Genomic DNA, 25,552 nt, shown 5'->3' with positions numbered 1-25,552 from the left:
TTGGCTTCGCTTTTCAGACCCAGAGTCTTGCTTTCATAGGCTTAACATTCAAAGGTAAATACCAAACTCTATTCATGTTATTCACTAGCAACTGCAATAAAGATTTTTCAAACCTAGTAAGCCATATGCCCTCTGTTGGCAACAAAAGAGAGAGACAGTTACTTTGGGCAGTTGTAAAGTTGAAATTGCCCTGCTGGATTTAATGGTTCTTTAACTTTTACAATAAGAATAATGACCAATGTATTTATTTTTTTCTGCTGTACCAAAAACATTAAATCATTGTTATATTGTTATATAGTTCATCTTTATAGAAATTTGATGGTGAAATATTTGGACTTTTTTCACTCTGAAATTTATTTCACACAAATCAAAGCACTTCATCCATCTTGACACAAATATTCAGAAATCCAATTCCACCATAAACCAGTGCTGGTTTTCAATTTGCAACATTGTCTGCAATGACCTACTGAGAGATAATAGAGCAACCTTAGAAACTGTCGCAAAACAACCGCCCATTTATAAATTTACGTCGTTTCATTATAGATACCTCTCTACATACACAGGTGAAGCAATGTAAATCAAGACACCGTTACCAGGGCACACATAAGCACAAGCATACACACACACAGACACACAGGTGCACACAACACCAAAAATGAACACATTCACACAGGCTCCTGTTCCCACAGAGCTCAGTATCAGTCTAACAGCCCTTTCACACATAGACCAAGTAACACTGACGGATTAACGTTTCCGGAAAAGGTAAGAGATCCGGCTGTGCCCCTGTGACTGGTTGAAAACAGAAAACAGAGCAGGTTTTAGTCTGCCACATGCTTCACTTTAAAGGACAGCACAGTGTAAAATAGCATCTGAGAATTTTTGACAGCCAGACTGTAGAGTATTCCAAGTTTTCTAACCAGTCTGCTGTCTAAACTTTATTTTGCCATTATGGTACTTCCACCAAGTAGTTGATGCCTGGTGTGCTTTTGTGATAAATATATATTATTTGATGATTCTATCATATAAACAGTTTCATGCAGAGTTTTTTTTCTGTAATTATCCAACATAAACCTGATCCAAGAATTTCCTCCCAGGTCACGCTAAATTCACATATATCTTACTTTGTCCTGCTCTATCTGAAGAATGCGTGTGAAAGTGTGAAGCTCATAGTTCTGCAGACGTTTAAATTATCTAAAATAACAAGTTACATGTTCAATCACAACCACACCTAGTCAGCACCCTTAAATCTTCTACAGAAATATGAATAGCTTTTCAATCAGTGGATTAAAATGCAAAGATTCCCTGTAAGAAACGGGCTGCAGGCTGCCGCGGGATGCAGCACATTGTCTGGAAACATATATTTACATATCACAGGAGTTCCAGAAAATGCACAGAAAACCTTAACGTTGTCTCCTGTTCAGCTGCCAAGAGATGCCAGCAGAAACCCTGGCTGACTGACAGTGCCAACGCCTGGTCTAGACACAGAGATAGAAGATAGCATGGCACCAGCCAGCCAAAGATGGTAACAAGCTGGCCTTTTGGAAAGAAAAATCTGGAAGATACAAAATGGGAAGGACCACAGAAGAGTGGATGATAAATGAGAAAGCAGTGTAGAAAGAGTAAACTGGGCATCTGCGGGAGAAAAATACAAATGAATGCTTAAGTAATGAGACAGAGCAGTCTCCCAGGGCCACTGGCTCAACATGAAGACCTCTCAGCTAGACTGACAGTACTTATTTCACCAACACAGACTGTCAGTGTCTTCTGGACAGGAGACAGCTCCTCCTTCAATCACAGCTTTCTGTACTAGGAGAAATATTCAGGAAGGATCCAGAGAAATACAACACTGGATCAGCATGGAAGCCATCTTCATGAAAAACAAATTGCTTAAAGGGTTTTCTCCACATTCTTTAGTGCCTGAACAGACGTTGCTGTGGTGTTTCTGCACCGCACAGAAATCAAACATCCCTTTCAGTGATGAGATTTGAACTCATTCAGACGTTAATGTAAAAAGGTCAGGCTTCCTGACATGGATTTGATGTCAGTGAGCACTTTTCTAATTTTAAAGGCGTTTAAGGCAGAGCTTCAGACTAGTTTTTTTTGCACTGGTTGCTGTAGAGTGGCCAACATTTCCACTGCACCCAGTTTTACAAATACTACATTTTACACAAATTCATAACAAACTACAATTGCAAAGAAAATTAAAAGTGCAAAAAAATGTTCTGTACACTTCTTTTTCATAAGGATGATCTGGGACTTACTTTTAATAAACGGCAGCTGCTCTTGACTATATTACAAGCAGTTTTAAAATTTATTATCTCTATTATTATTCATTGTTTATGTTCTGCAGCCTGTTGCTGTGGGGAAGAATGTCGTTCTGCCAGTCATGCACCTTTCATGCACAGGACGAGTTTTGTGGCGATAGTGATCTCTTTTTAACGTTCTAGACTGCAACGCTGATGCTCTGACAACAAAAGCACCGTCTAAAAGTTTGTTTTGTAACATTTTAGTGTTTCTTACTGCTTGAGAATATACTTGTGGTGGTGGGTGACACGATAATACCTGTGTGAAGGCAGAGATTAATCCAGTTTAGAGGGGTTGTTATTTTATGAAGCTGTAATTTACGTATGTCCCCTAAACACCTCACATGGATCAGTATGCTCTACTGGCCGGTTGTACACAGAGAAGCCTCTAGTCCTCACTTAACTGCTGCAGCACACACACCTTAGACAGACGTGTCACTGTCTAAGGTGTTGCAAAAGAGTGAGATAAGGCATCCTGGTGTCAATGAATCGATTAATAGATATAGTGATCTTAAACAATACAAATGTGTTTCATTTATATTTATCTGTGCATTTTTCATCTCTCTACTACATTCACAGATTACTACAAACTCAAAGTGCAACTATAGCGATTATATTAAACAATTAAGACTTTTTGTAAACTCAAGCACTTTTAATGTCTTGAAAAGTGGTCTATTATGGGATGGCTACACCGTTTGGTACCAGGGCTGTCGTAGCTAACGTTAGCTCTGGTGCTAACAGCAACATGTTTTGCATTGAGGTGATACAGTCAGCTTGAAGTGCTGCAGTGATAAGGAAACGCTTTTTTGCACAATTTGCACACAACCACGCTTTTATCCAAGCTGCCACTGCAAAGTTTTATAAAAGAAAATTTTCCGCCCAACAAGCCAAGCAATGCGGTCCCTTCTTCCTTCACTGTCCACCAAACATTCTTGTGCGTCCAGTAGGGCTGGACCCGAATATCCCAAAAACCTGAATATTCGTTCGCTACGGCGGTACTATCCGGATAATAATTTTGGTATCTGGATATTCGCCCCCTCCCAGGTCGGATGTTACCAGACGGAACGAATATGCGGCGTTACTGTCTTCCCTCCGCCTTCAGCCCACATCGGCTCATCCATTCCTGTTTGTTACCACCACCCGAATGGCCAGGTGGCTGCCGACTCTGACGTCACGCTTCACTTCGTTGCATAAACACAAGACAAGATGCTGAAGACCTCCACTGTTTGGGAATTCTTCAGTTTAACTGAAGACAAAACGAAGGCAAAATTTGGACCCGGGAGACCAGACGAATGGATTTGAATATTCGGGCCATCTCCGCCACAAGCCCCGCCCCCCGTCGGACGTTACGGGGCGGAACAAATATTTGGATAATTGTCTTTAATAAGGCCTGAATATTCGGAGGCCAGAAACCACTATTCGGGCCAGCCCTAGCGTGCAGTGTATCTTCTTCATGGCTGGCAAACAGACTTTAGGTTCATTCCTGCTCCCTACTGGGCTGGAGTGTGCATCAGCATCACTGGAAATTAGGAAACTGAAAAAGGTGCACTTAAATGCATTATTTCTTTTAAACACAATATTTTTTCTGTAATTAATTAACCGAAATTAACGCATTAAAGTCCCAGCCCGATAATCCACAACAAGACCAGATAACACCATCAGCCCCTCAAACCAGTCGTTTGCTCTAACTATGCAGTGAAATCAAACCAAGGAGGCCACAAAGAGAACCTGGACAAACACACTAAAACAGCCAGAGAGAAAATTTTCAAGATGGTCCCAATGCAACAAGAGCAATATGTTTTTATGAGCCAGAGACCTCGTGTGAGATATTCTGATTATTACTTGGCCACTAAGAAGGATACATTACAAACCTAAGGGCCCGGTTATCATATCTAACCTAAATGAGCTCTGTTCTCTGCTGGGCTGACATCCCAGTGGGAAGGAAATGCACACTGTAAGGTTAAGAGCAAAGCTGTTTGGCTGAAAAAAACATCATGCTGTACTGGCAACTGAGCTGAATGATAGGATTTTTAAAAAAAAAAATCAGATTGCAATTATTTGAATAGATATTGCTGATGTGACATAGCTGTTTTAGAACAAATGATAATGACCGCATAGTAAGCTTCATTTTCTCTGAAGAAACAACTAAAAACGACCAGGTTCCTGCTTTGTGGAGAGAACTTTTTACACCTTTGCCAAAAGAAATTGTAACTTCTGCTGTTTGGATAATATTTCAATGAATTGCTCAACCATTCTTATCACACCTGGAAGAAGTGCATCAACATCTGGATCTCCGCATTGTAATAAAGATGTCAAAATTACACTGAAATTCTGAATAAAGAAAGCGTTGTATTTCTAGGGTGATATTGTGTAATGTTGATGTGCCAGCAGGAGAAAATGGCTGTCTGTGTTAAACAATGGAGCCTGTTTGGCTTTCCTAATGCTCGTCTTCCGCTACGTTTGAGTCAGCCCGGATCAAATAAAGCCACTCATTTGGGAGACATATATCTGAGCTCAGAGACACTGATAACTAAACACAGCTGCAGCTGCTCTGTACATGTAGCTTTATGTGGGTCTGTGTTAATGTGAAGTTTCTGTGTATAGGTAGACATAGACAAATTCTAAGAGTGTGACTTCAGGTGTTTACATGCGTTTGGAACATTGGATGTGTCGTTTCGGAGTCTACCTATTTTTCATCTCGCACTCAAAGCCCTGACACTCCTCTCTGCCTCCTAATTAGCAAGCTGTATCACATTTTCCCCCTTGCCATTTCCTCCGCCAGAATAAAAACACAGCATCTCTTTTCATCTTCCGACCAGCCTTGTCTTACAGAGACGGAGGCAGAAAGTCCAAAGTTCAACTCATTAGCCCAGGTCACTTCCTGACTCATCTTCAAAGGCAGCGAACCAGCAGCAGACAAAAGGCCCAGGACACAGTTTCACATACCACCACCCACAGACACAATTACACCAAGAGGCAAGAGACGATGAAGATGGTGGAGAAGATAGACAAAGGAGAAACAAGGGACGGTGAGACAGACTGCATCTTGTCAGACTGCTGAGGACACCTTCAGACACAAAGGAACGACGTACCTTTGAAAGCTTTTAAATGTTCAAGTGATGTTTAAACCAACACCTGCTGCTAAAAACTAAAACAATAGAGCTCTTGTCCTTTTGTTTAATTTCCTTTGGGTTAGCATACAATAAAAGACTGATAACGGCTCAGCAAAGCCACAGTCAACTGATTCTAAGCCAGCATTTCCCGGTCAGTCGGCATAAATGATTTACCCAAGAGCGTATTCACGCTTGTAAAAGTTGACTGATAACAGTAGATCATATTATTGCAAGTAATCACTCAAAAAAGAAACAAATCTGAGCTTCTCCTCTACCGTGCAGTGTATTTTAGAGCCTTTCAACTCACTGCGTTGTTGTTTTCAAAGGGTAAAACTTTGTTCCTTAAGGTCAGCCTTACTGCTCTCTCTGGGAGCAGTAGTAGACTATAGTAGACTATAACAGACATAAAAAGAAAGTCAACATTTGTGAAACACAACTCTTGACTACTGCTCATGCTGGTCTCGCGCTTCAATCGATCACATTTTTCCTTGGTCTTTCCTCGATCTAATACAAAGAGGACTCTCGATATTATATCAAGGGATATCACTAGATTGCCGGAATACTGTCTGGCTTGCGCTACCAGTCAAAAGTGTGACTGGTAGTATTCAAATAGATGAGAAAGTGTGTCCAAACTTTTGACTGGTAGTGTATATGTTACCATCATTATTGTGACTAAATCTAAAATTCAACTAATTTGGCAGATATTAAACTTGAAATTTTACACTCCTGCACATGCACCCAAAGAAAGTGAATGCAGCACACGGGAGAAGAGGCTGTGGCTGTCTATATGGCAGAATCAGTCAAATCTTTTATTCTGGAATTTTGCTATTCAAAATCACAAAGAGCTCATCTGCAAACGCCCAAAAGAAAACCCACAGCATTTCTCAGGGAAGTAAATCAGGAATTTCAAAGGGTAAGATGAGCATCGCTGGCACCAGCAAAGCTAAATATCTCATGTTAACTATATGTATCATGAAATTCTTCAGAAATCTCATGAAAAGAGATTTGGCAAATGTTAAGAAATGGATATTAGTTGCCAAATATTTAATGGAAATAGTTTTAGGTTTGCCTTCGTCTTGGTTGTGACTTGTTCTGAGCAGGTGGTCCTAAATGCAACAAAAGTAAGTAGTAGCAGTGCATCAGCCATAACAACTTCATAAGGTGACAAGATGTCAAATTTGTGTTTACAGCTTATTTCCCAACAAAGTGACCAGAAAATCAATTATAGTTACTTCAAATAAAATGAAAGCAAACACTTAGAAGTGCTTTCTTGCTTGCCTGGTTGATGCTAACTATACAATTAGGTGCACATGGTCCAACAAACATACAAAATCATCCACATTTCAAGATGTCAAAGCATAGATACACCAACGGTTGTTTTTGAGAAACCGATGCACAGCTCCACAGAAAGCTAAAAGTACTGCAGAGCACTTTAGGTTCATCACCAGAAGATACACCACACCCTAACCATGTCACTGTTCCAATAGCGACTGAAAATTTGGCGCAATTACTTCTGATTGGGCCTTCAGCTTTTTGAAGATGTGTGATTTCTCTGTAGCAGCAGTCTTCATGTGTATGAATGACTGTGAAGAAAGAAGTTAGACTAACTGAGCTGACCTCCATGACCCTGTGACCTGTGAGTTAGAGAGGCGTCACATAATTCCTCCAGACCGCTGTGACTGAGCTTTGTGCGCATATAAAACTCCACAATATGAGAGCCTGCCATTCCTTGGCTGCCACCGCTGCACACAATCTCTTCCACTCTTCTTTCATTCCAACCCCCTGCTCCTCATTTAGCATTTTCTCTTGCAGTGTGAACGGCACTCCGCCTCGAGGAAGAACCCCAAAGCACTGCTGTTCCACACACACAGTCAGATCTTCGCCCAAAAAATGCACCTATCCAAATACAAAAATACTGCAAACAGGCATAAAAACATGGATGGAAATTCGAGACAACCTCAGAAACAGCCCTTTTCAACAAACTGTGAAGTTTGGGTTTACTGTGAGTTTATGTATGCAACACAGAGCCCTGAGAGAGAGGCATGAGCCGAGAAAGAGAAAAGAGAAAAAAGGCATGAAAAACAGTCTGATCTGCTTCTCCACAGTAGGAGCTCCAACTCTCGGCTCATCGAGAATGCAAAGCCCCTTCTGCAGGAGTGTGTGTATGCGTGTGTGTGTGTGTGTGTGTGTGTGTGTGTGTATGCTGAGGGGGATGGGGGCCTTACAAATTTACAAATGCATGTCGTCTGGGGGAGGGAGCTGGTCCCTATATTCTCCTTGCCCTCCCAAATGGGTATTTTGCTCACTGCCCCTTTTGCCTTCACCACATGCCCCCGCCTCTTCCCTTTCCCTCTTTCTCTCTTTCAGGCAGAGTTCATTTTGAGTCTTTCCCATTGTGGTGAGTGAAGGGACTGACTTGCTAAAGGGTGGCCCGGGGTCCCCCGTCTCACACTGCCAGGTCAGCCCTGTTGGAGCTAACTGAGTAACACTGGCAGGAACCTGGAGGAAAAACACAAAGCTTGGATCAACCAATAAAGATCCTTTCTCCCTCTCGCATTGAGTGCATTTGTTATCGCTTTGTGTGTGCGTGCATGTGTGACGAAGCAGAGGGGCTGATAGTGAGTGGGAGATAGAGTGAGAGAGGTAATGGGGAAAGAGAGGATCATTAAGAAAAAAGCGAGAATGAGCAGATTAAACACAGTCAGTTAATTAGTTCTCTGCTTTAATAAGGGGAATACAGAGCTCGCTACTTTTACTGAAAACCTGGAGGGCCTTGGCAGTCCAATACACAGAAAATAGTTGCTTAAATTCGAAACTGATGACTGATAAACATCTTGATTGTCAAACAATCACAACACTCGCGTATCAAGCAAAACTGACATTTCTTTTGCTGGTTCCTGGTTCACAATGCAATACTTTTTGGCTTATCTAGTTTATATGTCACTGATAATGCAGCAAAATCTGGGATTTTTGACAACATATGACAGCTGATATCAGTTAGGCTATTAAAGATGAGATACTGAATATACTGACTAACAGAAAACTCAGAAATCGAAAGGGAGGCAAATAAAAGAGAGGTGAACTGATATTATAAAATTAAAATGTATCTGAGATTAAAAAGCCTGTATACGCTCATTTATATTGTCATAATGGTGTTTTTGTAGTCTATTAGAGTATTTTACATGCTTTAATGTTCAAAACAACACATAATTTTTCCTCATACTGTACATTTCTGCAGCACCTCTACTCAGCCTCCATCTGAAATGCTCTGGTTTAGCTGCCGTTCCTTTAAGCCCCTCTTCCCAAAGAGCCCAGTCTGCTCTGATTGGTCAGCTAGTCCAACAAAAGCGGGTCAACGTTATCTATGTATCATAACCTCAAATCGAATGGCCAACTACTAGGAAGCTGCTGCTAAACTAGCCAATCAACAACCATTATGCGAATGTGTTACATGGTGGTGTAAATAAGTAACGGAAACTAAGCTTGGACCTCATATGAAGTGTTTGAGACAATGTTCAGACATGTGGAGTTTGGGCTTTGTAAGTTTGTAGGTCATCTACAGGCACAAAAGCAGCTTTATAACACACAAAAGGAATGAAAAACTCCAAATGCATAATATGGGCTCTCTAAAGAAGGCTACAATAACTGTGACAACATCTGCAAATTACTCATTCTGACAGGTCAACACTCCAAAACACTTCAGCACATTCAATTTACAATAACATAAAACTTTTGTGTTTGGAGAATCTGGAGCCAGCTTTGCTTGACAAATTAAATGATAACATGAGTTTGAGGCCAAGTTTCTGTCAAACAATCGCTCCTTTAATAAATATTTCAGCTCTTTACACTGCTATGTATGTACATATATGATGATCACAAAACAGATGTGAACACAGATGTGTGTTCTCCTCGCAAGTGGAATTTTGATGTTTATATCACTTTAAATCGATGAGTGTTTACACTTGGAAAAAAAATGCTCATCTCTCTAATCTGAACATGTTGAACTTTACTGCACTTAGATAGCGGCCGACAAAACATTCAGTCGAGATTCTTAACAGGAGCTTGGCATTTCAGGGCAGGTAAGTACGAGATGCTACGGGGGAGAGAGTGAGCAGAAGCAGACGCAAAAATGTGAAGGCTGAAGAGGCTGCAAACACACTGCAAAACCAATTTCAGCCAAGGCCAAACAGAGAGAGGCCCTTCTTAAACTGAGAAATGTGGGAAACGGATCAAAAAGCGGTCAGATAAATGATCTGGCCACGACGGTACAGACTGATTTAAACCACAACAGCTGGTGCAGAAGGGAAAGAACATCAGTTTCATGCTCCGTCCTCACCGCAGGCCAGCAGGAGCCAAGAGACAGTGCACTAGGCTGTACTTACACTGGCAAAAAAATTAAAGGGATTTGATTGAAACGAATGAGAGTTGTGTCGTCCAAGCGCGCTGGAGGGAAATCTTTGAAAATGTTTCTCCCAACATCTGTCTTCCAACAGCCTTCGAACGCAAAGTTGAGCGGCTGCAGGTGGATTAGGAAAAAGTGATAAGTGGAACGCCCAAGTGATCGATGTGGATTTGGAAAATGTTACACATGGATATAACAAGACTGATAGAGAATCAGCTACAGTGGGTACGGAAAGTATTCAGACCCCTTGAAATTTTTCACTCTCTGTGTCATTGCAGCCATTTGCCAAAATCAAAAAAGTTCATTTTATTTCTCATTAATGTACACTCAGCACCCCATCTTGACAGAAAAAAACAGAACTGTAGACATTTTTGCAAATTTATTAAAAAAGAAAAACTGAAATATCACATGGTCATAAGTATTCAGACCCTTTGCAGCGACATTCATATTTAACTCACATGCTGTCCATTTCTTCTGATCCTCCTCGAGATGGTTCTGCTTCTTTATTGGAGTCCAGCTGTGTTTAATTAAACTGATTGGACTTGATTAGGAAAGGCACACACCTGTCTATATATATATAAGACCTTACAGCTCACAGTGCATGTCAGAGCAAATGAGAATCATGAGGTCGAAGGAACTGCCCAAGGAGCTCAGAGACAGAATTGTGGCAAGGCACAGATCTGGCCAAGGTTACAAAAGAATTTCTGCAGCACTCAAGGTTCCTCAGAGCACAGTGGCCTCCATAATCCTCAAATGGAAGAAGTTTGGGATGACCACAACTCTTCCAAGACCTGGCCGTCCAGCCAAACTGAGCAATGGTGGGAGAAGAGCCTTTGTGAGGGAGGTAAAGAAGAACCCAAAGATCACTGTGGCTGAGCTCCAGAGATGCAGTCGGGAGATAGGAGAAAGTTCCACAAAATCAACTATCGCTGCAGCCCTCCACCAGTCGGGGCTTTATGGCAGAGTGGCCCGACGGAAGCCTCTCCTCAGTGCAAGACACATGAAAGCCTGCATAGAGTTTGCCAAAAAACACATGAAGGACTTCCAGACTATGAGAAATAAGATTCTCTGGTCTGATGAGACCAAAATTAAACTTTCTGGTGTTAATTCTAAGCGGTATGTGTGGAGAAAACCAGGCACTGCTCATCACCTGCCCAATACAATCCCTACAGTGAAACATGGTGGTGGGAGCATCATGTTGTGGGGGTGTTTTTCAGCTGCAGGGACAGGACGACTGGTTGCAATTGAAGGAAGGATGAATGCGGCCAAGTACAGAGTTATCCTGGAGGAAAACCTCTTCCAGAGTGCTCAGGACCTCAGACTGGGCCCAAGGTTCACCTTTCAACAGGACAATGACCCCAAGCACACAGCTAAAATAACAAAGGAGTGGCTTCAGAACAACTCTGTGACCGTTCTTGACTGGCCCAGCCAGAGCCTTGACCTAAACCCAACTGAACATCTCTGGAGAGACCTCAAAATGGCTGTCCACCAACGTTCACCATCCAACCTGACAGAACTGGAGAGGATCTGCAAGAAAGAATGGCAGAGGAGCCCCAAATCCAGGTGTGAAAAACGTGTTGCGTCATTCCCAAGAAGACTCATGGCTGTACTAGCTGAAAAGGGTGCTTCTACTCAATACTGAGCACAGGGTCTGAATACTTCTGACCATGTGATATTTCAGTTTTTCTTTTTTAATAAATTTGCAAAAATGTCTACATTTCTGTCTTTTTCTGTCAAGATGGGGTGCTGAGTGTACATTAATGAGAAATAAAATGAACTTTTTTGATTTTGGCGAATGTCTGCAATGACACAGAGAGTGAAAAATTTCAAGGGGTCTGAATACTTTTCGTACCCACTGTAAATAAGAGGGGAGAATCATAAAACCACTATTTAAATCTCTGATATCTGACAGTTATGTTGTGCTTTTCTTAATTTTTTTGAGGCAATATTCAGTCGTTATTGGGACTTCAGTGAGGATCTGGATTCAGAAATAAACTAGAAAAGCACTCAGAGAGTGCAGACCTCCGCCAAGGACAGAGAGGAAAACAGGAAACCCATGCAGTAAAGGATCATGAGCTGGAATTGAACCTGCGTCTCTGACACAGTTCTGTTTACAAATCACCTTCAGTTGAGCTATCTGGACACCTTGCTCCAGTTTGTTGGACGACATGCTAACCTATGATGTTTTTGTCATATTTTGGACCACATACTAAAACTTACTAAAAAGTTCAAAGTGATCCAGAATCCAGGATCCTTACCGGATTGCCACCAAAATTAAATCAGCTCTTCCTCTTACCATAGTCTACATCCCCTCAAAATTTCATCTGAATCTGCCCAGGTGTTTTTGAGTTATCTTGCGAACAGACAGACAGACAGACACACAAACGCCGGGTGTCACATAACCTCCTTGGCGGAGATAATTACTGCTGGATGTTTAACCTTCATATTAAGAAGTGACACACGTGCAGGCAGGAGTTTGACATCAGCACACTGATGTTACATTTAGCTACTGGAACGTAATGCGTTTCAAATGTGGAAACTTGAATCCTCCCGTGCTCATACAGTGAAAACAGACAGCAGCTCTGGAAATGAAAAAAAAAAATTGCATATTATTAGATACTGAATGTTTTTTGTAGTGAGGGAGATAGTGCATGTCGATTCCTGACTCTGACAATATTTTATGCAGAAAAAAAACATTCAACAGAGAATCCTTTTCCAAAAACAGCATTTTTATACGTCCTGAAATACTGAAAGAATCACTAAGTTTTATTAGTGATGTTCTCTGGAAGACATCGGCTTAAGTTTGTTTTTTTTGAAAGCCAACGTGGACAGAGCTCTGGTCCCAGTCAGCCGGTGTTTTCCTAATATTCTCATAAAATTCAGTCATTCCCATGTAGAACTTGGACGGCTTGTGCAGCAACAGGATAAGGATCAATGAAGTCCAAATGAGGACGCACTGTCTGGGAGCCATGAACGTACCAAGAGCCGTGGCAGATTCATTGTGTTGACGTTGAGATACTTCAGAGGGGAAGTAAAAACTTCGACCTCCTGGTGGCACTGAAATTTAGAGGACCTCTTGTGGGATTCATCTTGTGAGCACCACAAATATCTGCTACTCAGATTTTTCAATCAGATCTAAAGTAGTGGAGCATACAAAAGATAAAGGAAGCAAGGTGCTCATGGTTCATTTTATAATAGATTTATTGCCAGAATCCAATCTACCAGCTGCTGATCCCCCCATGAATTTAAAAATGTAAGATTGACAATTTGGACCCGAGCTTGTTTTTCTTAAACCCAGCAGCAACAAGGTTTGCATCTGACTGCGATACTTAATTCCCGGTCTTGTCCAACAAGTCTGGGGACTTCACCGTGTCTGGTGTGTGTTCGGTTTGGAGGTTGGAGACACTGCGGTTGGAGGCGATTGGATATGAGGGGCGCCTGAGCCTCTCAGTGTCTGGACTCGAGCCAAAACATACAAGAAGTCTTACATTTAATAAAAATGTGGCCCTTTGCTCGGCTCTCTTCGGCATTGTGACGGGAAGATAAAGGTACGGTCGGCAGAACTGGGCTGTTTCCACCGGCTTTTGGACAGGCCAAGAATTCTCAAGACTGATATGGAAGTCATTCCAAGTTTTAAAACACTGCAGACATCTCTGTGGGACTCTGCAGCTGTTGGCAGAGAACGGTGTTTTTTCCAGTAAAATGAAAAGAAGAAATCAAATTCTTAATTTCAATGTCACAGTGCAGGTTTTAAATTATAAAAACGTTTAGCCTAGAAATAAATAGTAGAGATGATAGTTTATCAAATCAGCTACCGTGTTCATTTACAATTCAGGATCAAAGTGCAAAATAAATGACAGAGCAATAAAGCGGACACATAAATCTTTTTAGCTTGGCGTTATAAAGTATTCATATATCAGGAGCAACTTGGGACTGAGAATCCAATGACTGTGTGAAAGCATGGAGGTTAGAAACAAGAAAAATGAAAACTTCTACCCGCAATAACAGCTGGGAAAAAGCAGCATTTGAAACGGAAAAAGTACAGAGGTGAAGATAGCCGAGCACAGTCTCAAAGGGCTCGCAAAACACTGAGGCTCATCACGATTTATGATCAGTGTAAAAAAAGATTTCTGCCTTTGCAATGCAATGAGAGGCTGACTAATGCAAAGCACCTGTGGCTCTGACAACCTGAACATCCCATACATCCGAAAAGAAACCAGAGGAAAAGAAAAACAGTGTTCGCCATTAGTGTACAGAGGTTCAAATCCAATTTGGCTCCGAATCCTGAACCCAATTAGAGTAAAACACAGGTCTGACCGCTCTTCTGTAAGAAAATCTAAACACAGTCTTCTAGAAACCAGACAGCGGATAATGGGGAAGACTTTCGGCCATACATCCAACAACCTTGTTGCTACAATTAGCATAAATTTTTAGAAGGACATTTGAGGGGATTTGCAGAACTAACATGGCAGATCACACAGAAAAAATAGAATGTTAACTCTCGTTGTTTGTTCTACTTCATTTGGGGCATCACAAAATGCACGGCCACTATTGTGCTCTCCATTTACCAGAAAACTAGGTTATTGATGCACTCTTTGCTGATGTGAAATCTCTCCATGTATGTTGTGTTTAACATATAATTATGACACAAACATATGAGAAAAATGCACAGTTGCATTTTGTATTTTAAAATAGATAGTAGGGCTGGGTATCAATCTAAAAGTTTCGATACCGGTACCAATACTGATACCTTCACTTCAATACCGGTTCCTAAACTGTACTTTTTTCGATACCAGTTTTACAATATATACTCTAACAGAATGAAAACTGCATTACACATTACTTTTCACATCTTGAGTTTAATTTTCCAGTGATTTCCAGTGCAAAAGAACATTTGCAAGCAATGTACAGTTCAGTACATACTGAGCCACCTTCGCCCCCGGACCCTTCCTGGCCGACCCGGAGCCGGTCGCGGCGCACCGCTGAGGAGGAAATGCGCCCGGCGGGGGACGGCCCGCACCCGGCGAGAGGTCCCGCGAGGGGATCCTCCCGCACCGAGCGGCCACCCTGACCCGCCGAGTTCAATCCCCCGGGCGGACTGCGCGGACCCCACCCGTTTACCTCTTAACGGTTTCACGCCCTCTTGAACTCTCTCTTCAAAGTTCTTTTCAACTTTCCCTGAAGGTACTTGTCGACTATCGGTCTCGTGCCGGTATTTAGCCTTAGATGGAGTTTACCACCCGCTTTGGCATATACTGCACCGAGCACTATTGGCGTCCATTTTACAAAAGTAGAGCCACGTTTTAGACCTCAGAGGCATCTTTTCCCACTTCGACGACACGCTACACAACTGTAGTAAAGTCAACGTACCTAACGTGAAACCTGTCTGTGAATGGGCAGCATGTTTTTTTCCGGCTTGCCGCAATCACTAATGTTACAGCCAATCACAGGTTTGCTTTATCATAATCACGTGATAAGTACCGGAACATGGAATCGAAAGACGAGGCTTATTTTGATACTCATTACTACCGAAACATTTCGGTCGGTGCCATTAAAGAACTGAAGTTCGGTACTCAGTCCTAATAGATAGCGACATATTGGATACAGGGAAGACTGAGAGTCGTGGTAAAATGTAGCTACTTTAATTTTGCTTTTTCATGCCCATGAGTATGCAAAGATCTGCTGGAGAATGTGCAAATTTCATCATATATCCAACTGCATGAGGCCTTATGGCAACATTACCAAAATCGTATTACTGGGCCTCATGGATGTACCTGTACAGACTTGAAAAATTCAGGTTAAATACCACCAGATTTTTGAATGATCTCCCCTTTCTCTCTTCTCATTTTTACATTGTGTTGCCACTGTATTACGCAACTGTAGCTAAAGCTAATCCAGCATAACAGCCATGCAATGCGTCCTACATTTATAAAGCTTGTTGAAGTTGCGTCTGGGACTGTTTGACTGAAATCTGAGGCTGCAGTTTGTGATGCTGTTGAAGTAAATTGATTATTTATTGTATGTGAGGTTGCTCAAAGTGGCATCATCAGTGCCTAATTAGGACAGCTGTGTAACGCTGGTGTAAAAGAAACTAGCAGGAAACAAACTATTTTTGCACATACACATATTGTTTCCACCCCTGGTCCAACCTGCACATTGACACTTTATGACATTTACTTTACGCTGGTATGTTATCATATGAATAAAACTCACTTCTCAAGGATTCCTTGAAAGTGTTACATGTATAAAACCAACCAAACAAACTTGTTTGCAGGTAGAGATATTCTATGAACTGAAGAGATTTCTCCTTTATAATGCTGGCAAAATGCTTTTGGGGTGAAGGGGACATTTGGGTTGTAATCCTATGAGTGATCAGTGGAAATAAGTACCGGTATTCCACATCCAGCTCTCCTACAGCCTGTGTTTTAGGTGCACGAATATGTAAGTCCACTAGAGTCAACACGACAGAAAGTTTTCTCATATACTCAGGTATACCAGTGTCTGTCTGATACCTCCAAAGCTGTATGATCAATGCTTTATATCATGATCACCTGTTAGCTTGTCACTCAAATGAAAAACCATAGGCACCACAGAGACACATTATTTATATAGCTAGCTCAGGCTTTGAGGGTTGCATTTTAATTCATTCGGAACAATTATGTGTTGGCTCTTATTCGTTTAAACCAAACTTTTTATGAAAAACAAAAACAGTTTAACTTTGCAGCAGCTATTTTTTACTGACATTTAAACAAAACAAGTCTTGTCAGCAGGGCGGATGGATTAGGGGGAAGCGTTTCATTGTGATTTTTCTGACCATACTGACTTTTTGATTTGTGACACAATTTTTTAAAGTTTAGCTTCTGCTCAGTGTTCACTGTGAAATAGATTTAAAATATGTGATGGAGTTTCACCACATGAGACACCATCAAAAGGCATGACTGTCACACAAGGAGGATGGAATGAAGCTGTAAAACCGTTAACACGACACGCGCTACTCAACATATACTCAAAACTGCGGCCTTTGTGACTTGCTACACACGTGGACAAAATTGTTGGTACCCCTCAGTTAAAGAAGGAAAAACCCACAATTCTCACTGAAATCACTTGAAACTCACAAAAGTAACAATAAATAAAAATTTATTGAAAATTAAATAATCAAAAACAGCCATTACTTTTGAATTGTTGATTAACATAATTATTTAAAAAAAACAAACTAATGAAACAGGCCTGGACAAAAATGATGGTACCTCTATAAAAGATTGAAAACTATTTGACCAGAGTGACATGATTAACTCAGGTGTGTCATTTAATTGACATCACAGGTGTTTCCAAACTCATAATCAGTCAGTCTGCCTATTTAAAGGGAGACAAGTAGTCACCCTGCTGTTTGGTGAAAAGGTGTGTACCACACTGAACATGGACAACAGAAAGCGAAGGAGAGAATTGTCCCAGGACATCCGAAAAAAAATAATAGACAAACATCTTAAAGGTAAAGGCTATAAGACCATCTCTAAACAGCTTGAAGTTCCTGTGACAACAGTGGCTCATATTACTCAGAAGTTCAAGACCCACGGGACAGGAGCCAACCTCCCTGGACGTGGCCGCAAGAGGAAAATTGATGACAAATTGAAGAGACGGATCGTTGGAATTGTATCCAAAGAGCCCAGAGCAACCTCCAAAGAAATTAAAGGTGAACTCCAAGGCCAAGGTACATCAGTGTCAGATCGCACCATTCGTCATTGTTTGAGCCAAAGTGGACTTCATGGGAGACGACCAAGGAGGACACCACTGCTGAAAAAAACTCATAAAAAAGCCAGACTGGAATTTGCAAAAATGCATGTTGACAAGCCACAAAGCTTCTGGGAGAATGTCCTTTGGACAGATGAGACCAAACTGGAGCTTTTTGGTAAGGCACATCAACTCTATGTTCATAGACTCAAAAACCAAGCATACGAAGAAAAGAACACTGTCCCTACGGTGAAACATGGAGGAGGCTCAGTAATGTTTTGGGGCTGCTTTGCTGCATCTGGCACAGGGTGTCTTGAAAGTGTGCAAGGTACGATGAAATCTGAAGACTATCAAGGCATTCTGGAGAGAAATGTGCTGCCTAGTGTCAGAAAGCTTGGTCTCAGTCGCAGGTCATGGGTCTTCCAACAGGACAACGATCCAAAACACACAGCCAAAAACACCCAAGAATGGCTGAGAGAAAAGCGTTGGACTATTCTAAAGTGGCCTTCTATGAGCCCAGATCTGAATCCCATTGAACATATGTGGAAGGAGCTGAAACATGCCATTTGGAGAAGACACCCATCAAACCTGAGACAACTGGAGCTGTTTGCTCATGAGGAGTGGGCCAAAATACCTGTTGACAGCTGCAGAACGCTCATTGACAAATACAGAAATCGTTTAATTGCAGTGATTGCCTCAAAAGGTTGTGCAACAAAATATTAAGTTATGGGTACCATCATTTTTGTCCAGCCCTATTTCATTAGTTTGTTTTTTTAGATAATTATGTTAATCAACAATTCAAAAGTGATGGCTGATTTTGATTATTTAATTTTCAATAAATTTTTATTTATTGTTACTTTTGTGAGTTTCAAGTGATTTCAGTGAGAATTGTGGGTTTTTCCTTCTTTAACTGAGGGGTACCAACAATTTTGTCCACGTGTGTAGTTGCACTGCGATTTCCATTTCAAAGTAATTAATCGTTCAGTCCTACGAATGAGCACAGTGAATTATGAAAGAGCTGGATTCTATCTTTTTTCCTGGCTGGAGATCGGGGTCTAGATGGACGAACAAAGATCACATTGAAGACAACTTTAAGGTGTCAGTTTCTGACATCTTACACCACAGAGTTTCTGTTTGAAAATGCTTTAATAACATGATTAAAATGGGTGAATTCCTCCTAAGTCATATCGACATGGCATGTTTCCATCTTTCATTTGCAACAGTGTACTGTCGGACACAGAGACGGTGATATTATGCAACATTTCTTCCTCGAGGACAGGGAAACAAAAAGAGCCCCATTATAACCACAAAAAGCCAAGTGCAGGAATGTGCTTAGAGATATATGTGACACCTAAGTGTTCAGTTGCCCTTTGGATGAGCACTATTGCACAGAAAAATGTAAGACGTGTCCTCTCCTTACACAGAATCCAGGTTAGATCAACTGCAGTGTACTCGACTGAGCATGCAGTCTAACGCTACAAGGCCAGCTTTCTATCTGAGCAGAGTGTATGTTTTAATGGTTCATAAATGCGTTTCATCGTGGCATTAACTGAAAGATATGCTAGGACACGCACACATAGAAAAATACACAGAGTCAAAGTCAAAAGACAGAGTGGATGAGAAACCGTAATAGTCCCGGATGAAGCAGAGGGCCTGTGAGGCTCATAGTAACCTTGACTGAGCACACAGCCATGCAAGCGATGCAGTAAGAGGCTGGAAGGCTTTGAAGCTGTGCTGCGGAGAGCCTAGCAGGAATTCTGATGTCCTGCTGTATATCCTCAAACCCTCCTCCTCTACCTCCTCCCCGTCTCTGCAACTGATTCAATATCGGGTAAAGAAGCGCACAACACGCACCCGAAGGCCAATAAAAGTAGAGAAACGGGAATAATGAGATTAAAATGAAGGCAGGTGGAAACAAAGAGATGTGGAGGAGTGTGTGTATGCGTGTAGTCAAATGGCATAGTCCGAGTTCAAGAAAACAACAAAGCATCAATCTGGGCTCTGTTGCCGTTGGACCAAACCCAAACCAGAAAATCACGGGCTAAAGACAGCGCCAGAGCTAACCCAGTTTTCTCTTTTCCTACACAAAGCTCCATCGCCCTCGAATTACTATCAATATTCAATTAGGGGGCTGCGGATACTGGACAAGCCGGCCTCAATAACAAACCACACTTCTCTGTGGACTGAGGCCCTTAAAGCTAACACAATGAAATGTCCTTTAGAAATAATCAGCCGATAGGGCATAAATACCCTCTCAGTAAACGCAACTGGACCATGGACCTTTGAAATCTTTTTTTGGCTGTGGAGACGGTTCCTGAATGTCTTCAAGTTAAAGCTAAACAGTGATCAGGCCTGTACTGCTAAAACTATGGGTGGAAACATGTAGCATGGTGGTGGCTCCGGACGACCAAAAACAGAACCTGAATTTGTGTTTTAACATTAGAGACTAAACTCAAATTCGCTTACACAACATAGCTATAGGTGCAGAAAACCAAACAGAAAATGTTCATTGGGTCCAAACATCAATGAAGACCATTTCTTTTCAAAACAGCCACAGTCTGGTATGGTAGAAATCCACGTCATAAATTATTCAGACTGGTATGAAATCATTTCTTTCAGTGGCGTATTGTCCTCAGAAAAAGAAAGTTACAAACAAATCAATGATACAAATAATAGCGTAGGTGAGAAACAGCTCAAAAAACACCAAACCGAGGCCACTTCAAATAAATGCCAAGAAAATGTCCCTTGTAAATTATTTAAAAGTAATGGAAATAGTATGCAAATCACTGCTTTGCTAAAGAGTTGACGAATCGTGCTGGAGGGTAGATAAAACACTGATCACAACGCTGTATGTAAAAGGACAAGAAAAAACACCTCACAACTGAAGCTATAACTAGCAATTAATGTGTAGATTATTATCCTCTAATTAGCTTCATCTGAAAAAAAAGCAGGAAAATAGTAACAAATGTTCACAATAGCTTCTAAGAGCATAAGGAGACATATTAAAATTCCTGGTTTTACTCTGACCAACAGCCCAAAACACAAAAATCTTGTTTTGGATGATGTTTTTGGCTTGAAAAATGACTCCAATCAAACATCAAAATAGTTTCCAGTGAATTTTATGTTCTTCTATTAATCAGCTCTTAAGTGTGAACGCTGACACTCTGCCCAGGCTGCTTTGTTATGAACCCATTATCAGTAATTACACCGAGCCTAGCTGTAGCAGGACGGTCAGCGAAGGCCTCTTGCAGCACAAGTATGAAAAACCAACCTTGGATATTTTACCTCTCCACTTAAACTGTCGGCTCAATGCCTTCCCGTCCCTTGATAATTGAACACCTCAGTGACAGATTGAACAAGGTTGACCCAGTGACTCAGAAGCACCGACGAGCCGAGCCTCAAATTACACATCTGCCGGAGAATGAGGGGTGGAGTGGAAAACCAAGATGCTGGGATGTTTGCTTGATAACAAAACCCCTCAGATCTCGTCTGAAATAGCAGCGCACGGACTCTGCGCGTCGACGCCTCCGTGCCCACAAAGTAAACTCCTCTCGGAGATAATGAACGCCAGCTGCGAATCGAGAAATTTGGAATTGGAATCAAAGCCGGTGCTGCTGTTTGGATAAAAAACTTGGACGAAAAGATCCACTTCAGCCGACACACCTGCAGATCTGGAGTCAACCGAGCAGATGTCCGCACAGCCAGCACGGCACACTGATTCCTGCAGGTTGTTTTCACAGGCAGATGCAGAGTGTTTTTACTGGATGCACCTCTCATGCGTTTATGAAAAGCCACTCGGACAAATCCATGAAATGTACCGCTTCAATCTCGCTCACACGAGCCTCATGCCAAGTCAGATTTTCACAGCTTGTTCAACAACATGACAGCTCTGAACGGGTTTCCCATGATACAGGGGGATGATGCTGAACGCTGCATTTTGTATCATGCCGCATGAATTTGAAAGTGCTCATGAAAATTTAAGTGAGGCTGAGAAAAGCCGAAATTATTTCCCATTAATAACATCTTTGTAGCTGATGGAACCGTTTTACCGTCGTTTGAGAGAAAAACAGTCATTAATTCAAAGTATTTACACCGAGAGGAGCAGAAAAACGAGTAACGCAGGGGCAAAACAATACAGAGTGGGGAAAAAAAATGCAGAGAAAATGATGAGAAGAAGCAGAAATGAGACAGCGAGAGCACAAACTGGAGCTCGGGGAGGGATGAGCGGTGACAACGGCGGGATCCGGTGGGATCAGAGGCAGCCCTCAAAGACGGCTCCCAGAGCTGGGATGAAGGCGGCTCAGTGTGGATGCAGAGAAGATGAAACACCATTTGGGGCCGGGGCCCCCCCGCTGCCTCGCCTCTGTGTTCAGGGCCTGTGAGCTCCTCTGCCTCTGAAGTGCTAAACACCCCGCTCACACCCCCAGCACCCGCTGCCGCTGCACCCTGCACCTCCTGCCATTTGGTGGTTCAATGCAGCTCTGCACGCACGGACAAGGCAGAGCAGGGATTTTTACTGTCTTCATAGAGTGTTTATGTTCAATTAAGGCAGCAACAATTTGTTTAATCATCAACAACTCTTTGTCTTACTTTCATAATCCAAACATCGCTTATCAAAATAATACAAAATGTGTAACAGTATCACATTTAAGGATGACACCTTTAAAAAGTCCAAAATTTACTCAGTTCAGCATCACATCTGACAAACAAAAACCTCAAATCCTGCCAATTTAGAGAATGAATTAAGGAAATGTTTGATATATTTGCACAAACATGACTTCAACTGAATGCCTGTAATTTTCAAAACAGAATTCTCTCATGTCTATCGACATCTTTTAATCGAATCATTTCCCCTTTTATTTGACTCGCTAGTCGTCAGACTAATAATCCAAAACCTTTTCATTGAATTGTCATTAAGTCGAAGACAATAAATCTAATTCATCAACTGATATTTACAGCTTTCGTTTCTTTCTTCTTTTAAAAAAATAGGCATGATGTCTCAAATAGGAAACACACAAACATGAGCCCCCTCACTTCTAATAAAACTATCGAGCTGAAAGGATGAATTTGTTCCTTAATTATCTGACATACAAAAAATTCATCAGAAACTATTTGTTGAACTTCTCAAATTTAAAAATTTGCTGCTTTTTACACGATCTGAAGATGTGACCTTGAGCTCTGGCAACATGTGGACGGACATTTTTCCCGGTTTTGTGAAATTTTCTTAAGATTAGCTGCTTTCTCGTCATTATGCTGCAGTGAAGGGCAGAAATGCAATGACCCTAACCCTAACCCACTCCCTGACATAAAGACAATATAGAAAAAGATGCCAAGTGATTCATCAATCGATCTGAAAATAGTGCAGATTATTCAACACTTGCGACAACTCTTGAGCAACATTATTTTCAGGATGGGCCTTTCTGCTGCAGTTAGAGCGGATTATTCTTGTGGCTTCATGTGCAGCAAATCCAGACAGACTGGAAGGCAAACCAAAGACTTGGACTCATCTGTGTAACCAAATCATATGACCTGCAGATACACTATTTAGCTGCTCCTGTGTTAGTCATGAGGACATCGATTTGAAAGCTTTCTGCCTGAAGAAGACAGTTTATGCAGCTTCTTTCAGGACACACACACTCACTAAACGTGTTGAAATATTCACCATCTTCTGTCAAATGAATAGATTAGCAGATAATGAAGGGAAAACGCCAGGACGGTCAGATCTCCAAACCTCCAGCGTGTTCATGTCCCAGATCAACTTCAAAGCTTCTTGTGTCGTAACATTTCAAAGTTTCTCTCTCACATTATGACATTATTTTTGTTGTTCAGGCCTATTTCACCAAAGGAAATTAGCTTTAAAGCCGCTCCAGCTCCACGAGTGTCTCCATTTGACGCAAAACAAGTTCAAGAATCATTTTTAAAAGCACTTCTTTTTAAAATTTACCTGCATGGTGAAGACTCCCAGCTCCTGAGAGGACAGCTTTTTCATCTGCTCGGACAAAACTTGCGCCTCTTCCAGGATGGAAAACTCCGTCTCTGCTCCGCAATATCCACAAGAAAGAGCCGAGCACATGAACACGAAGCTCCACCAAAACGCCAACAAACCCCCGCGAAAGCGAAGGTGTTTATCCCGGAAAGCAGCGCGCGTATACGGCGTCAAAACCAGAGGTTTCTCCGCTGTCCGCCTCGCCATGGTGGCCGGGAGAAACGCCGAGTCTGAGCTGGTGGCGGAAAAACTACAAAAAAACTTCAAGGGGAACTACTTTTACAACTTTGCAGCGGAGAGGACGAGCGCCCTTTCTCTCCGGTACGAGTCTCCAGAATTCCCAGCAACGCAAACCATCGCAGCTCCTTCAAATCCCTCCGGAGAGGAAAGCAGATCCATGCGAGGAGGAGGATATGAGGTGACTTTTTCTAAAAAGGAAAACAAACTAAACAAAAAACTGTTGTCGGTGTTCCCTCTTCGACCAGTCGCTCCAACTCCTGGAAGTCTGGCAAAGTGTGTGAGAGCCGGAGATTCACCACAATGGGGGTGAAAGTGGGAGGCGTGGAAACACCGAGGAGTCCTACCGGCGCCTGGATCCACGATCAATGGATCCGGCTCTCATGGTGATTTCACTGATGCTGGGGAAAGCGACATACAAAAGTAAAAATTCCCATCTGCATCTGCAAATACGACGCAGCCTTTCATACTTCTAACTGACCAATTAATTGTTCACTCCAAGTGTAACTTTATATATGAAATAATCACCAGCTCCACGGCGGTGATTTTAGAAATACAGTGTAACATCAAGAATCTGATTCCCCTGAACGCCTCACCGCTGCCATCCCCTTCAAAACATTTCTAACAAAACACCAACAAGAAAGTATTTTTTGTTGTTGTTTTTACGTTTTCTATCATATTGACTGTACGTTTTAATTTTTTATAAAACTGTTAACAAAGAAATACAAAAAAAATTAATACCAAGACATAACAAATTATTGCATTAGTTTTTAAGCTGAAACACTACAGGTGAATAATAGGGTGAAAACTTCCCCAGTTGAAAACCTACAATAAGGCAAATTTAGAAGGTTTTCTGAAAATTTATATTTAGATATGCAAATATATTTTTTAAAATGCCTTTTTAAAAAAAATATGTATATCATTTTTTTTAAATGCCTTTTTAAAAAATATATGTATATATTTTCAGACAGGAAATCTTAGCACGGAATAAAATTAGATTTATTTAGTTGGCATGTTAGACTCAAAAGATAATTTGGATTTTTTTTGTCACTGCATTAATTAAAAAATTCTGTACACAGACAGAAAAAGCTATTTTTTTTGCAATGTTTTTATGGATAAAATGCTTTTTAACTCATGAATGAATATATGGACAAACTCCTCAGTAATTGCCTTCAGTAGTGAAGTAGAGATTTCTGGCTCTTTGAGAAAACAGCCTGTAAAGGAATGTAGATAGTTGAAATCAACAGATGCAAATAGACAAATTGCAGTCAAATAAACACATACATTTATATTTTGGATGCTTATTTCAATTAGACTAAAAGAAGACAAGCTACAGAAATAAAAATGTACAAACTGACCCCTCATGAAAAACATTTTTGCCTGATGTATTACATATTCAATTTTCTTTAAATAGATCAGCATGCAATAAAATTTATCCTTTGAGTCTCAGTTTGATCAGTTTGAAAAATGTTCTGAGGAAAGATAAACCTCACTATAAATGAAAGATCCTTATTGACATTAAAATATGTTGAGTCAAAAAAAAAATGGTGGAACCAGCCAATAAAATTTGATGAGTTTCCTCCTCCTTCACAAAATCCTTAATTTCCACAAACAAGAGCAGACGAACTTTGTGTTATGTCAGTGTCAGATGGTAAAAGCAGTCTAATGCCTTTTATTGTTCTTTACTAGTCTGTTCAGCCTGGTGTGCCATTAAAGCTTTTTAAAATGTCAAGTTTACCTTCTATTTCTAATGCATTGAACATAACTACAGGATGAATTTGTA

The 25,552-nt window shown here is 41.2% G+C and overlaps 1 protein-coding gene across 1 annotated transcript in view; it reads right to left on the bottom strand.

The window, feature by feature from the left end:
• cachd1 (cache domain containing 1) overlaps positions 1–24,096 on the bottom strand; it is a 117,750-nt gene extending 93,654 nt beyond the window's left edge. Inside the window, exon 1 of the mRNA XM_022204529.2 lies at positions 23,491–24,096. Within this exon, the coding sequence (XP_022060221.2) occupies positions 23,491–23,739 (249 nt within the window). The 5' untranslated portion in view covers positions 23,740–24,096. The remainder of the gene's footprint in view (positions 1–23,490) is intronic.
• Between the last annotated feature and the right edge of the window lie 1,456 nt (positions 24,097–25,552).

This window comes from Acanthochromis polyacanthus, chromosome 4, assembly GCF_021347895.1.
Source record: "Acanthochromis polyacanthus isolate Apoly-LR-REF ecotype Palm Island chromosome 4, KAUST_Apoly_ChrSc, whole genome shotgun sequence".
Taxonomy (NCBI): domain Eukaryota; kingdom Metazoa; phylum Chordata; class Actinopteri; family Pomacentridae; genus Acanthochromis; species Acanthochromis polyacanthus.
The sequence above is the reverse complement of the archived record's forward strand: the minus strand, read 5'-3'. Positions and strand labels throughout refer to the sequence as shown.